The following is a 13,635-nucleotide window of genomic DNA, read 5'->3' on the forward strand; positions in this document are numbered from 1 at the left end:
TTTCTAGCAATTTTTAAGCTGGAACTCCCCACATTGTTGAACTCGGATTTTCTTAAAAAGCGGTTCAAGGAATACGGGAGCTTCATTATTTTTTACGGATTTGCGAAGTTCTTTCCTTGCTTTCTTGTAAGAAAGGACCTGGTCACTTCCTGGTTTTTCTGTTCAGTAGCATCTATAAACAATTTTGGGACACTGATCGTCGGATTTCAAATAGAAATTGTGCGGAACGACGAGATTCTACCTCCCTGATGATCCACACCTTGAGGTCTCCAACTCTCAAGCACTTTTATACATCCTAATCCTAACTTTAATGTCCTCTTCAGACAACAATAGTTTGTTTTGTGTTATTCAGCCACAGGAAAATAACGAAGTTTTTTAGATAAAGAGAACATCCATGCTCTGATTTGTTGTTTTTATGGAATCGAAGGGTCAGTTACGACAGTAGAACGTGTTACAAACCTAGTGGTTTTTATTTATACTTCTGTACTCTGAAGCTCGGTTTACTGGAATCCAATTTTTTAAAGGAAATGATATTTATTCTAAGGAATGGTAGAATCATCAGATGGCGAAATTTCAATGATTTTCTAAAGGCGATAATGTTAATCTATATCTTTATGTATGTCAAAGTTAAATGTTTGACTTTCGCTGAAAATAATTTATCTAGTTTGAGTCATCCAATTTGGGTTCTCCTTCAGCGAGCCATGTTGATCTCACCTCGTTCTCAAAACGCGGGAACTTTGATATGACTTTCTTTCCTTTTCGTCTGCAACTTCTTTTCGAAGACTAGATTTAAAAAACATGTCTAAAGTTCGCGAGTTACCAGCATGGATGAAAGCCAAACACAATAAAGGTAATACGAGGTTGATTTTCGGGCATTTTCCTTCTGCTGGTTGAAACTTTTCGATTCTTGTTGTTGGCTTTTTGCACGTGCATGTGTTGTATTCGGTAAGGTGTGATTCTAATGATGTGTGAAGGTAGAAGCATCTTATTCCCATAATTTTAACTGGTATTTCTTCCCTATATGTTCTGCAGGCACTTCTCTAGCGTCTTTTTATTCTGATTCCTGCAAAAACTAGTGAAACGGTTGCAGGAAATCAATGATTTTTAGCAAGAAAATCTATTTTCAGGCCAAATCGAATTTATGCTCAAAAGTCATGTTAAAAAATAGATTCAATCGTTCTTAATAGAATCTGTGTTTAATGAAAACCTTATGTAATCAGCATATATTTACACTAAAAGTTAAAAGGAAAAGGCTGTATTTATTCTGTTCCAGTTAGGAAACACTGCAGTGCACTGGTAATTTAACCAACTTTTTTGAACCACTCGAGTCACTAAATGATTTTGAAAACTTTTGCCTAAGTTTCATTAAAAAACGTTTTATAGTTGATGAATTCGCCCCCACATTCTTGTCTGAAGACACAGGTCACCAATTTTTGTGATTTATTTTTTAGAAAGTGAAAGCACAGATTGTCAGAATGTATGTATGAAGTTCTTCATTTTATATAACAATTTGATGCCAAGTTATCTGATAATTTAGATGTTGTAAAGCATGGGACACTCTTTATTTAGTCTACCAAAGAAAACCTAGCTTAGGAAATTGCCACTGCTGGTTTTCTTTATAATTTGCATTATTTAATGGTGCTCAAGCATTTGAAACCTAAAACTGCAAAGAGATCCAGGTTAACCAAAGCTATAAGTTTGATTTACAAGTTAACCATTAAAAAAGTTTATCAAAGAAGCACATCAAAGGGACAAAGTTCTTAATAGCATTTCCCAATAGGAAATGTTCACCTTGCTTGATAATTAATTTTTGTGGATAATTAGAAGCGTTTCCATGAAATGTACATGAAAAAGAAAGACACAGTTAAAATTAAAATATTTTTTCTTGATTGAAAGGTGTCAAAGTTGTTGCTTTCCCCCTTAGCTTTTGCTGTTCTGCATTACTCCATTCTAAATATTGCAGAAATAGTGCAATCTTGTAAATTATTATTTTCTTTGTTGCTATTTTGATAGTTAACTTATAAAACCAAATACTTGAATATTGTGTTTTTTGTAATACAGTTTAACTTCTAGATTCAATCATACAGACCAAATCAAAAGAAGCCAGATGTAAAAGAAAAAGACCTTTCTTTTGCTGAACAATTAGCAACATGCCTCACTTTCAATGGAAAAGTACATTATATTCATCAGAAGGATGAAGGAAACTTTGTTTGCCAAAATATGCTAGACAGGTAATTTGACAACAGACTTGCTCTTTTAGCAACACAGGATCTTTTTGTTTATCATTTACGGCATTGTAATTATGGCTCTTGCTCTTTATGCTCTTGATGTAAAATCCAGTTGAGTTTTTTATTAGCTTTCTTGTCTATGAATATATTGCTTTGGGTTAAAACAAAAGATTAAAATATTTCCACTCTTATTTGACATATGGAAAGAATTAAGATTTTGATTTTTTATTCCATGTGATGCTTATTTTCAGCCCTCATAAACCAATTGTTTGTGGATTTGACATTGAATGGAAAGTTAACTACAGGGCTGGTGAGGGGCTATGCAAAACAGCTCTTCTACAGATTTGCACCTCTGAGAAGGAATGCTTTTTGTTTCATCTAGCAGCTATGAATGGTGAGGCCTTTGTGATTATTCTAAAATTTGTATAGAGAATACATGAAATATACTGGTCACAGTTTGTTGACCATTTGTCCTAGAGTATATTTCTATTATCTATAAGCATACTGAAAAAGTTCTGCCGGGCAAATAGGTAATGAAGATTTCTTTTGGATTTTTGATTGCTTGAATTTAGTGAAGAGCTTCCGAACCTTCTTAGACCTGGGCATAGCCTTGCTTGACAGTGAGGAAGTTGACATTAAGTTTTGATTCTTAGCAATAGATTAGATGTTCACAAGCATTAGCGATAGCAATAACTTGTTCACAAGTCTTCATACTGCTTCTAGATTTTTGGGTGTTGATCTTCTGATTGTAAAGGATGTAAAGGCTTCCGGCCGCAAAAATGTTTGTATCAACCTGTAGCCACAATTTTTCCACTGACTATGGACTGCAAATCTAGTTGTTTTATACTGTATCAAAACCTTGAAAGTATTCAGCAGTTTTTTCAATAGAAATATAATGAAGATCAAGAAAAGTAACAGCCTATATTACTGTAATCGTTTGCATACAATGTACTAAGAGCAGGATTACATCTCCCTTCTAAGGTTTTCCTGTTGCTTTAAAATGCCTTTTGGAAGACAAAAACATCATCAAGACTGGAGTGGGGATCGATGGGTATGTCTTCTTTATATTCATCTGTTGCTTAACTGTGATGCAATGATGTGCAAATTTTTGTTATCTTGGTGGAGCCAATAGCTTTTCTGTTCTCAGATTCCAAAGCATTGCTGAACATAACATTCTTGAAAGCACAATTTTATTTAACTTGAATGATAGAGTCTTTTAACTTTTACTCATATCTCTAATGGCGCCCTACTTAACCTATGTTTTGAAAATAATGGCAATTTTGAGCCCTAAACTTTAACTAGATTTTTCTTGTCCATATAGTTCAATAGAAAAAAATTGCCGTTTTTATTCGATTATGAGCCACCCTTGTGTATAAGCCGCTATTGATTATAAGCCACAGAAAATAGGGGTTCATCAAAAAATGCAGGCAATCCTTAATTAGAAACTGCACTCACAAAACCATACAAAACCATTTACTTAAACCAGAAAATAAGAGACATTGCAGTTCAACCAATCGTCCAGCATGGGCAATCAACATGGCCCAGAGGAGTATTTCTTTCTCATTTTCTGCATTATCACCCTCAGCTTCAAAGTATCAGGAAAGCTTGACATGATCTGGATAAAACAATGAAAGCCCTTGATTAGGCAATATAAGCCACCTGTGATTTTAAACAGCAGCAAAACGTGCCAAAATCATTCAAAATATAAGTATGATTGTGGCTTTTATTCTGATAAATATATACAGTACTTGCATTTCTTTTTCAAAGTCCTTACTGCAAATCAATGGCAACACAACATCGGTAGACATATGCAATGAAATTTTGTTCTCATCGAGTTTTAGTAATGCTCGTTTTATTTCGATGATGTATGTTGTATTTAGAGATATGTCAAAACTTCGTACAGACTACAAGGTGAATCCAGTGGGTGTTGTAGACTTGTCTCAGATGCTGAACGAAATAAAGAAAATAAATGAAAAATGGAGCTTGAATGGAATGCTAGTCCACGTGGTAAGCCGTGTGATTGTTGTGAAAATGTCTCTCAAGTTGTTGTTGCTCACCAGAATTTGCCTTAAAAACTTTTTAAGCACAAGATAAGTGCAAACTCGGGGTGTTCCCTTTGAAAAAATAGCCAGTGCTTTTGTGTTCTCGTTGAAAAATGAAAAAATGTTTTCTTTTTCCATTAAACTAGTAAAAATGTTCCCATGTTTCCCGCGGAAGATTTAAGTTGCTTCCGTGTTTCTGTACCATTTGTTGCGTTTTTCCTTGTTCTCAAAAACTCCTGGGAAACCCTCCAAAATGTCCTTTACGCCACTTTTGTGAGTTGTTGAATCTCTGTTGAAAAAGTTAAATATTGTCTAACTTTATAATAATCTTAAAATCTAAATTTTCTTCCTTATCCTGCTTTGAACACAACATTTTTTGAAAAGTTGAACACAACATTGACGATTCAACGACTGGAATAACGAGAATAACTTTCGGATGTTTTAAAACAAATAAATGCTTAGTCTGATCGAGCTGCGAATATTCTTTTTAAAAAGTTTCCCCTCAAAGTTTCCTTTAATTAATGTTATAGTCATTCACAAATGCACAAGACTGCCTATTGAAGTAGTTTCAAGATCTTGTTTGTATTATACTAGTTTGTTAGAAGCCAGTTATATTAATTCAATATCTCTTCAAATCTTGAATCAAGAAAGCAATCCTTTTAGAATTTGGAAGCTAATCATTTTGGCAAAAATGGACGATTAATTCATCTGAATGATTTGACCTTTGAAATAATTCCTTAAGTAACTGTTAGTGATGTGTTAAAGCAAAGAAGTCCTATTTTGTAAAAGATTTCAAATTTGCAAATTTGATTGAGATCAACTAAAAGACAGATTTTCAAAATGATTAAACTTACAAGGAGTTCCAACCGGATGATTAAATTTTATATACGTTTGTGACGTTTTAACGTTTTAAAACATTTACTTTTAAAAATTTTGTTTTCATAACGTATTCTAAGCGATTAGAAAAGTTCAATTTTTCCTTTTTATTGGTAAAAATTCAGTGTTGCAAACTGCCATTATTTCAGAACCTTATTTGAATCACCTCAAACTTTTTTTTATTGTTTTTGGTATTTGGTAATTCTTCGAATGTTTCTTCATCTGTGGTAATCTAAGTTTTTAATTCCAAATTGTTCAGCTGCTTCATCAAGATAATTTTAATTCTCGATAACATTTTAATTTTATGTTTCCTATTGCTAGGTGAAGAAAAGACTGGAAAAAGACCCGAAAATTAGATGTAGCAATTGGGAGAGGTTTCCGTTAAGTCAAAAACAGATTGAATACGCAACCCTGGATGCATATGTAAGTTCATTGAAAGATTTACTTAAGAAAACTTTGAGGAAACTAATCAAAACGACCAGATAGTTATGACACATTAATCAGACTTTCTAGAAAGGCTGATATTTTTGTTAGAGTGTATTAGTTACTAGATCAACTACACCGTCTACTATACTATACTAAATCTATGTCTTTTGCGATACATTGATTTTTTTGCGTGTGGAGACAAAGAAGTTTGGTAAGCCCACCGGCTGCTCTTCAAATTTCGTAACTTTTTTGATAAAGTTTCGACGCTACTCGTGTCATTTGTGGATCCTTTAATTGTGCAGTCTCAAACAGATCTAATGTCAGGAATTGAGTTCGTGTTCTTTTCTTTTGCTGCAGTTTTCTGTACAATGCTATTCCAACGAATTATGGGCCTAAGAATGTGTGTTTTTGCATCCGCCAAGAAATCTATTTTTATTCAAGAAATTTTCATAATGGCTAAGGAAAATGGCAGACCCCTCCTTCCATCTTGAATTCCAGCTTTATCCAGAATTCCAGATTGAAGACCTTTTCAGTTCCAAACGGAGGGCCGACTCCAAAAAGCTTGTCGCCTAGTTGCCTGAATAGACCCGCATGATCTTAGAAAAACAAAGGGGATTCTGCGTTGATCCAAATGTCTCACTCAACTCAACCCCCCAACCCACTGAAGAATTAGGAACATGACACAGATGATCGCTGGTGGTTGCCTTAACCCTTGAAGATCGCAATGAAATATAGTAGAAACCATCATATCTTGAGCCATGTCTTGAAAATTACTGTTTACCGGTCTGTCATAAATTTTTCTATGCCGCATAGGCAGAGCTGTACATGCTTTTGGTGTATAGAACAGTACGGTTCCAAGTTGCTACTCCGACTTTCACGCTTACAGTTGCTTACAGTTGCATTGAGCTTGAAACTCGGAAAGCAACGTAGAACTATCCTGTTCTATACTCCAAAGGCGTAAATGTATATTTTTATTCTTTCGAAGCGTCTTGCCCATTCATATCAGGAATCCTAATGTAGCAATCTCTGGATTTCATGTTTTGATAGTAAGATTTATTTCAGGCAAGTTGGCTTTTGCATATTGAAATTTCTAAGCTGAAAAGCTGAGTCAGGTTTGAAGAAACGACAAGAGAATGCAAAGTTTGCTCTGACTATTTGTCAGTTAATGTGTACAGTATATTTTGGATTAATACATTAGACTTACAACTAAATTATCTATATTTTATACATTTGTAATAACAAGGAGTTATTTTTGACCTTTTCAAGACCTTTCCTGCAACTGGAATATAATGAGCCAAATTTCGAAAGATACCTGACTATTGTTTTGACATCAACGCAATTGTTTCTCTAAGCAGAAGCTATTGAAAAGAGATTAGAGAAAGATACATAAAACTCTCGATAACACGAACATTTGATATGTTGAACTGATATTGCAGCCCCCTTGCCAAATACATTAATATACCCCCCCCATAACTCTCTCGCTATCTCGAACAATTTCATTGGTCCTTTTGAGGTTCGAGATATCAGGACTTTACTGTATTTCAAGACTTAGGTTTTGTAGCAGATAACCCCAGCAGATAAGATTTAATGTAATAGATGAATGATCAGGGACCTTGGGAGCAGGGTGGTGGAGGGGGTACCTGATTCCCAAACGTACTTAACTCTTTTGACCCCCCTCCCATGATGTGCTCTTTGTTTCCCAGCTGTTTTCGCATTTGGTCTATGCCTACATTGGAGCCATATAAAGCAGTCCACATACTCTAATGCGACAAATTATTGCCAACACACCTTCTGGCTTCATATTTGTCCTTTCTTCTACAAACATTAAAACTGTGTATAAACCCAAATAATTATATATAGTTAGAATTGAACAATCCGCTCATTTTCTAGAATAGATGGTCCATGTTTAGGGTTTAACTCTCCACATGTTTGAAAGTTTCCAGGACCCTTCAACGGTAAATGTGTATATAAAAACAGGTTGACAAAGGTTTCTTTTAACACGTTATAACGAATAGTGAAATTTGCTGTAATCTAAGAGCCAGACCCGCTTGTTATTGAAATGTGTCTAACTACTATGAGCTAGAATGATTCCTTGGTCTAAAAGACAATGATTTAACTAAAGATTTACAGCTGGTAGATTTTTCCTGGAAGGAAATCCAGCAACCAACACTGTTAATCTATGCAGTTTCAAAGTTTGTATTCTTTGTTTTTCTAAGGTATCATTATTGCAGGCAAATCTGGCTTAATTCCATTCCTTTCGCAGTTAATGCCATTTGAGTTGCTCATAGCCTCGTTATCACTATGATCTTCCTTGGAGTCGAGGTCTCTTTGCTTCTCTTCCAGTTCTTGTATTGTCCTTAGCTGCTTGTCCGCCGCTGGGCCGTCAAATTTACTCTCTTTGAAATCAGTGGCCTTGCAGGGAAATAGAATTATGTTGCAAATAGTGAAAGGATGTGTGACATTTTGCCATTATCAAACATTGTGATAATGGTTGTATTATGATAAAAGAGCTGGTTACATGATCTAAAACTAAGGCACGATACCGATATAAATAAAAAATTTATTTTAACTAGTAAATAATATGCTAGTAATTTTGCTACTTCCATCAGAATTATTATTCTTCTCTTCCGTGGTACAGTATTCAAGCAGCACGAGAACCGTTTATTTCCTCCTTTCCTCCACGAGAAAGCGTTCTTTTCCTCCACTTCTAAGCCTCGCGATAATACGAGATCCAAGAGCAATTCGAAAATCTTTCGAGTTTCTGAAATATTTCACTCGTCCCTTGAATTTTCGGATAACCGTTTATCTGATGTGATGAATTTTCATAATTGATTTCATTTCAACATCCATTCTTTTTAAAGTGTAATATTGTTGAAAGACGAAGCAAAATTGAAAAAAGTGAACATAATGACGAAGCAAAATTTAAAAAACGTGAACACAAATTTCCTTTTTCCCCCGATAATGCATTAAAATACATACCTCACTGTTGGTGTCCTCGGTTCTAGAGCCAATTTCTGTTTCAGATAGAAAGTAAGAGTTGGATCCATCGCTGAATTGAATGAGGTTTGTGGGGGCACGTGACTTGCGAAAAGAATCGTTTTTGTTGAGAAGATGTCCTTGGGTATCTTGAATAAAAGAACCAAAATGAGGATTGACGCAGTTAAATTCAATCACTGTATGAACCAAAACAACAACAACAAATCTTTGATAAATGCAACAGCTTGAACTATCGGCTGCCGCCCTTCTCAGACCGAAAAAGAACAATCCCATCAAACATTGTACTTAACTTGAATCAGGCTCGTCATTTTTATTATCATGATCAATTTTAAGATCAGGAATTCCGATGGAATAAGTGCTGTAGTGGAGGGCAGGGTAAGTGCTTACAAGCTCAACCCAAGTGGAGGGGCCATGCAGAACCCACCCCCTCCATTTAAAGCCCTGTTAATAATTAGTGTTATATTCTGTGACTTTACTGAGATTAACATTTTACTGTATTCATCACAGTTATCAGTATTATAGCCTAGAGTTCCCAGAATAATTCTTTTCTGTTGGACCCCCATTCAGCCAAGATCAATTTTCAAAATAAATGGAATTCTAAAATAGTATCCAGGAAAGGAATTCTGCCTGTCTGAGATGACTGATCTTCAAATCTTAAAAACCCCAAATATGTAGTCTGGTACGCTTTAAATTCACAATCCCTATTTATACAGGTGTAATACTCAGTGGGCTAGGGGTCCTTGTATCGTAGACCTACTAAGGATTTTATAATATTGTTCACGAGAGCCTTCTTCGTTCTCTACGTATCGCTACACCCCTGTATCAGAATTGAAATCACTTTCGCCGCGACGCTTGAAAGACTTACCAATGATATCTTCACTGGTCGGTGGCAGTATGACTTGTTGGATTGTGCTGAAGTTTACATATGAACTCTCATCTTTGTTCATATCATCGAGTGATTCATGTAACTCTTTGAATGTGGGTCTATCTGCAGGGAAGTGCATCCAACAAGATCTCATGATTTGATATCTAAAAAGAGCTTGGCAAATTAATACGTTTATTTGACTGTAATAGTTTATTTTCTACGGATGCTTTTTGTTTATTTGTTTATTTTTACGGATCTTTATTTTTCAGGGAGAGTGTAGCTTTTTGTTCGTGCAGACTACTTTTTTGAATCAAAGTGTTATCGGTTCAGACAAGTTCGTATAAATTCAATTGTAAGAGAATAAACAGAATCTAAGATAAACAAGGTGCCATAAAAGTAAAGAAAATAATCTTCTATGTAGTTGGTAATAAATTTTTTTCTTGTTTGAATGTATTAAGCAAAACTGGCATCTTGATTGAAAGTTGGGACAAAATACTTTTTTGATCCTTACCCTACCCTTTACCCCTTACCAAAATAAATCAGTTGCGCTACTGGATTCGCAATCTTCATCAATTTATCAACATATGAAACTACACCCTATGTACAATGCCTGCCAAAAGTCCTTGGAACACCCTGAGATTTCTGTGATTTCGCGCGTTCCTTTCTATTTCCATGTCAACAAGGAGGGTGTTGCCCCCCTTCCCCCTCATACAATGTTGATTCGCTAGCTGAAAACCATAGCTATGTAAAAATGTATCACTTGTACATGTAGGATTATTCATATTTCCGTGGCACAACATTGTACAAGGGGGGAGGGGATGTTGCAGCTCGTGCACAACGTAAATTATAGCAAGTGTTCCAAGACTTTTGGCCGGCATTGTAGTTGAAAGTAACCGTGTGATGTGTAATATGTTGTGAAGGACCTGTATTATCTACCTGGTTGAGCTTAAACAACCAATCATGGGAATTACGGGAAGTGCTATATAAGAAAGTCCATAGATAAAGCCGTATTGCTGATGCGAAGTATTGTACCTCTGAATAAAGATATGCGTACTCATGCTTATAGCTTATAGCTTTGTAGATAAGAATGCGAAAAGTGCCCCAACCCAACCCCTCCACGCCCTACGAATAATTACTATCATCAATAGTTTTTCAGAAGCATCAGTTGAATCATCCAGACATTATATTTCCTTAATATCAAGACGTTGCACGAGATATGCTAAAACTTTGCGTACATTTTATCTGTGCAGTTCTCTGGTTTTTCGAGGCGTTTTCCACTTAAAAGGAAGCGCATTATTTCCGAATCGGCTGTAGACGGATATGGGTATCCTCCTGTGAAAAAAGAAAAAGAGCAAAATTCAGCGGCGAGGTTATAGAAAGACTGAATGCTAGTTGAAGTGCCACTCCCGCGGCAAGACTGTTTATTTCCCCGCAGTGCTATTACCAAATGCTATTACCCAATACTATTACCCAATGCTATTACCCAATGCTATTACCCAATGCTATTACCCAATGCTATTACCCAATGCTATTACCCAATGCTATTACCCAATACTGTTACCCAATGCTATTACCCAATGCTATTACCCAGTGCTATTACCTAATGCTATTACCCAATGCTATTACCCAGTGCTATTACTCAATACTATCACCCAATGCTATTACCCAATGCTATTACCCGATGCTATAACCTAGTTGAAATATCTAAGTATCTGAGATAAGTTTTGCTATTTCACGGTACAGTTACTTACCTAGCGTGCAGATTTCCCAGATAACGATTCCAAATGCCCATCTGAAAAATCGAAATTTTTAGGCCCCCTTAATATCGTATTGAATCTAGGGTGTGAGAGGTCAAGCGCGTGTCTAGGGTGCCGTTGTTGAGAGTCTAAATGGCGGGTGATCACATTGGAGGAGACAATGACTGGGGTTCACAGATTGTTCCCAAAAGTCAATGGAGCACACTTTTCCGATTATTTATACGACATCAATGGAGCTGAATTAACTGTTTCATAACCAAGATTGTCCGCATATATTGTAGTTGCATGCACAATTTTTAAAACTGTTATTCTGTTAACAAAGCTTCTTGCTCATTGATTGGTTTAGAGCGAGCTACTTCTTTCTTGAATGGTTTAGACCGAACAGCATTCTCTTAAATACATGCTACATATTCAGACACACTGCCTTTAAAAGTGCCCTTGAAGATTAAGTATTGTAGAAGGATTCCAAGTGAAAAAAATTCTATGAAGAATATTATAGCATGTTAATATCCCTATCACATCCATTATATCTATGGTTAAAAATCTAGATACATTCCTTTGATAATGCCGCAGTTCTGTCTTTTAACAAAATACACATGAAAAATTCTTCAATATTTCTTGCTCAATGCTCCGTACAGTGTGGTTGAAATTAATAACAAAATTATTTAAATAACGCTTACATAAAGAAAAAACAATATTTCGGGTCCCATGAACTATGCAGCAGCTCGGTATTTCATCTCCAAGGATGTAAACAATTGGCTAACGCCTTTTTTAATTCAATTTGATATTTAAGGTGGCGCAGTTGTTTGGAAACCTATGAAATGCATTGCTGTTAATGTGATTGAGAATCAGATTCTTTAACAGTAAACTTCAATAAAATCTGCTTTCAATTTTCAAATGAAAACAAGGAATACTAACACATCACTTTCGCTTGTGTAAATATTGTCTTTGATTGCTTCAATGGACATCCATCGCAAAGGAATTTTTCCTTGGCCCAACTTCACGTAGATCTCACCGGTTCTCGAAAGACCGAAATCAGATATCTTCAGTACCTTGTTTTCGCCTACAAGAATGTTTCTCGCTGCAACGTCACGATGGACTATCCCTTTTGAAGATAAATATTCCTTGAAAAGTGAATACAGAAATATGTTAGAATTCTTTGTTAATAACCACTTGACAATTCGCTGATCGATCATTGGATATTAGACTACAGAGATTCGCGTAAATGTTTCAACAGTCACTACCAGCATTGCGTATTTAATTTGCGAAACTTAAGTCGAAATTTTGAGTGTGTAGAATTCATAAGAGGTTTTGCTGCTCAAAGTATGTTGATGTCTTCTGCGATGTTAAAAATCATCTATGTACAGATTTTGATCCATATCATGATATAGATTATGGTTAATTAGATTGATAGCATATGCTTTATCATTGATTGATGAATTGTTGTTAAATTAAATACCTTTGGATTGTGAGGTTCTATTCATCATTCAAACAAAAGAGCACCATTTGTGAAATATAGAGAAATGCTACTGAACATGCATACTTACCATTCCGCAGGCTATTTGACACGCAAAATTCTGGAGATCGTGAGCTGTCAGGATTTCATCAAATGGGCAGGCTTCCTTTAATTTTTCATCATCTTTGGAAAATAAAACGTTATTTGAGACCTTTTTGATTCTGATTGTGCAAATGAACATTAAAGTATTTACAAAAAGTCGAACTTTGTGCCGGGAGAAAAGTAACTGCAAATGATTTCATCACATTCTTTCGAAAATGCCAGCTTTGAAATAGCTGATACTGCTGAAAGTTAGTTAATTATTTTTAAATTTATACCTTTGCTCTCTGATACTGCTTGGGGTGTTGCTTGCGAACTGTTTTGCGAGGTCGAATCCTGAAAAAAAAGCAAATTGTTTCATGAGAAATCAAAATCAAAATTTCGCAATCGGTATATTGGTGGCTTCTGGTGGTTATTTAGAATTTGTTTCCTTGGACAAAAAATATGAATGTTTATCTATGTTAATCAAAGAAAATTACAAAAAAAGATCTAGTGAGCTATCCAAAAAAATAAGTTTCATTTTATCGTCAATGACCTTAGGGACAGAGGTTCAACTAGAAAAAAGATCACAAAAGACGTTTTTCCGTATGATGAGGGATTACAATTTTCTCAAATGTCGTTTAAGTCAGATTAAAAAGTTTAAAATTTATCTTCAATTCTGTATCAGACATAACAAAAAATTATCTTGCATTTAAACAGTATGCTAAACCAGCTCTGTTTTGAGAAATAGGATTGGCTAACATGATGGGACGTCAGAAACATTTGAAAAAGTTTAGGAGCATATCAATTGGAAAATACCGCGACAACTTCTGTTTCCACACTAAATTTCAGTGATAGGTTTATCAGGTATAAATATGCTTAGAATCAAATGATTCTAATTATAATTGAT

General features: G+C 35.3%; 2 protein-coding genes across 7 annotated transcripts in view; one reads left to right on the forward strand and one right to left on the reverse strand.

Moving 5' to 3' along the window:
• The first annotated feature begins 599 nt into the window (after positions 1 to 599).
• LOC135682053 (bifunctional 3'-5' exonuclease/ATP-dependent helicase WRN) overlaps positions 600 to 13,635 on the forward strand; it is a 63,184-nt gene continuing 50,148 nt past the window's right edge. For 2 of the 5 annotated variants that reach the window (XM_089113308.1, XM_089113307.1), the window contains exons 1-7: positions 600 to 850; positions 1,452 to 1,477; positions 2,074 to 2,231; positions 2,480 to 2,622; positions 3,210 to 3,279; positions 4,109 to 4,235; positions 5,468 to 5,569. In XM_089113308.1, the coding sequence (XP_088969434.1) occupies positions 799 to 850; positions 1,452 to 1,477; positions 2,074 to 2,231; positions 2,480 to 2,622; positions 3,210 to 3,279; positions 4,109 to 4,235; positions 5,468 to 5,569 (678 nt within the window). In that variant the 5' untranslated portion in view covers positions 600 to 798. The other 3 variants (XM_065196767.2, XM_089113309.1, XM_065196765.2) reach the window with 3 other exon arrangements.
• The window catches only part of LOC135682051 (fibroblast growth factor receptor), a 31,084-nt gene continuing 25,232 nt past the window's right edge, over positions 7,784 to 13,635 (reverse strand). For both annotated transcript variants that reach the window (XM_065196761.1, XM_065196762.1), the window contains 8 exons: positions 13,025 to 13,082; positions 12,739 to 12,830; positions 12,110 to 12,315; positions 11,186 to 11,226; positions 10,670 to 10,766; positions 9,435 to 9,598; positions 8,552 to 8,697; positions 7,784 to 7,984 (listed from right to left, as the gene is read on the reverse strand). In XM_065196761.1, the coding sequence (XP_065052833.1) occupies positions 7,784 to 7,984; positions 8,552 to 8,697; positions 9,435 to 9,598; positions 10,670 to 10,766; positions 11,186 to 11,226; positions 12,110 to 12,315; positions 12,739 to 12,830; positions 13,025 to 13,082 (1,005 nt within the window). The remainder of the gene's footprint in view (positions 7,985 to 8,551; positions 8,698 to 9,434; positions 9,599 to 10,669; positions 10,767 to 11,185; positions 11,227 to 12,109; positions 12,316 to 12,738; positions 12,831 to 13,024; positions 13,083 to 13,635) is intronic.

Source organism: Rhopilema esculentum, chromosome 16 (genome assembly GCF_057945365.1).
Source record: "Rhopilema esculentum isolate cy_ngs chromosome 16, ASM5794536v1, whole genome shotgun sequence".
In the NCBI taxonomy this organism is placed as follows: Eukaryota; Metazoa; Cnidaria; class Scyphozoa; order Rhizostomeae; family Rhizostomatidae; genus Rhopilema; species Rhopilema esculentum.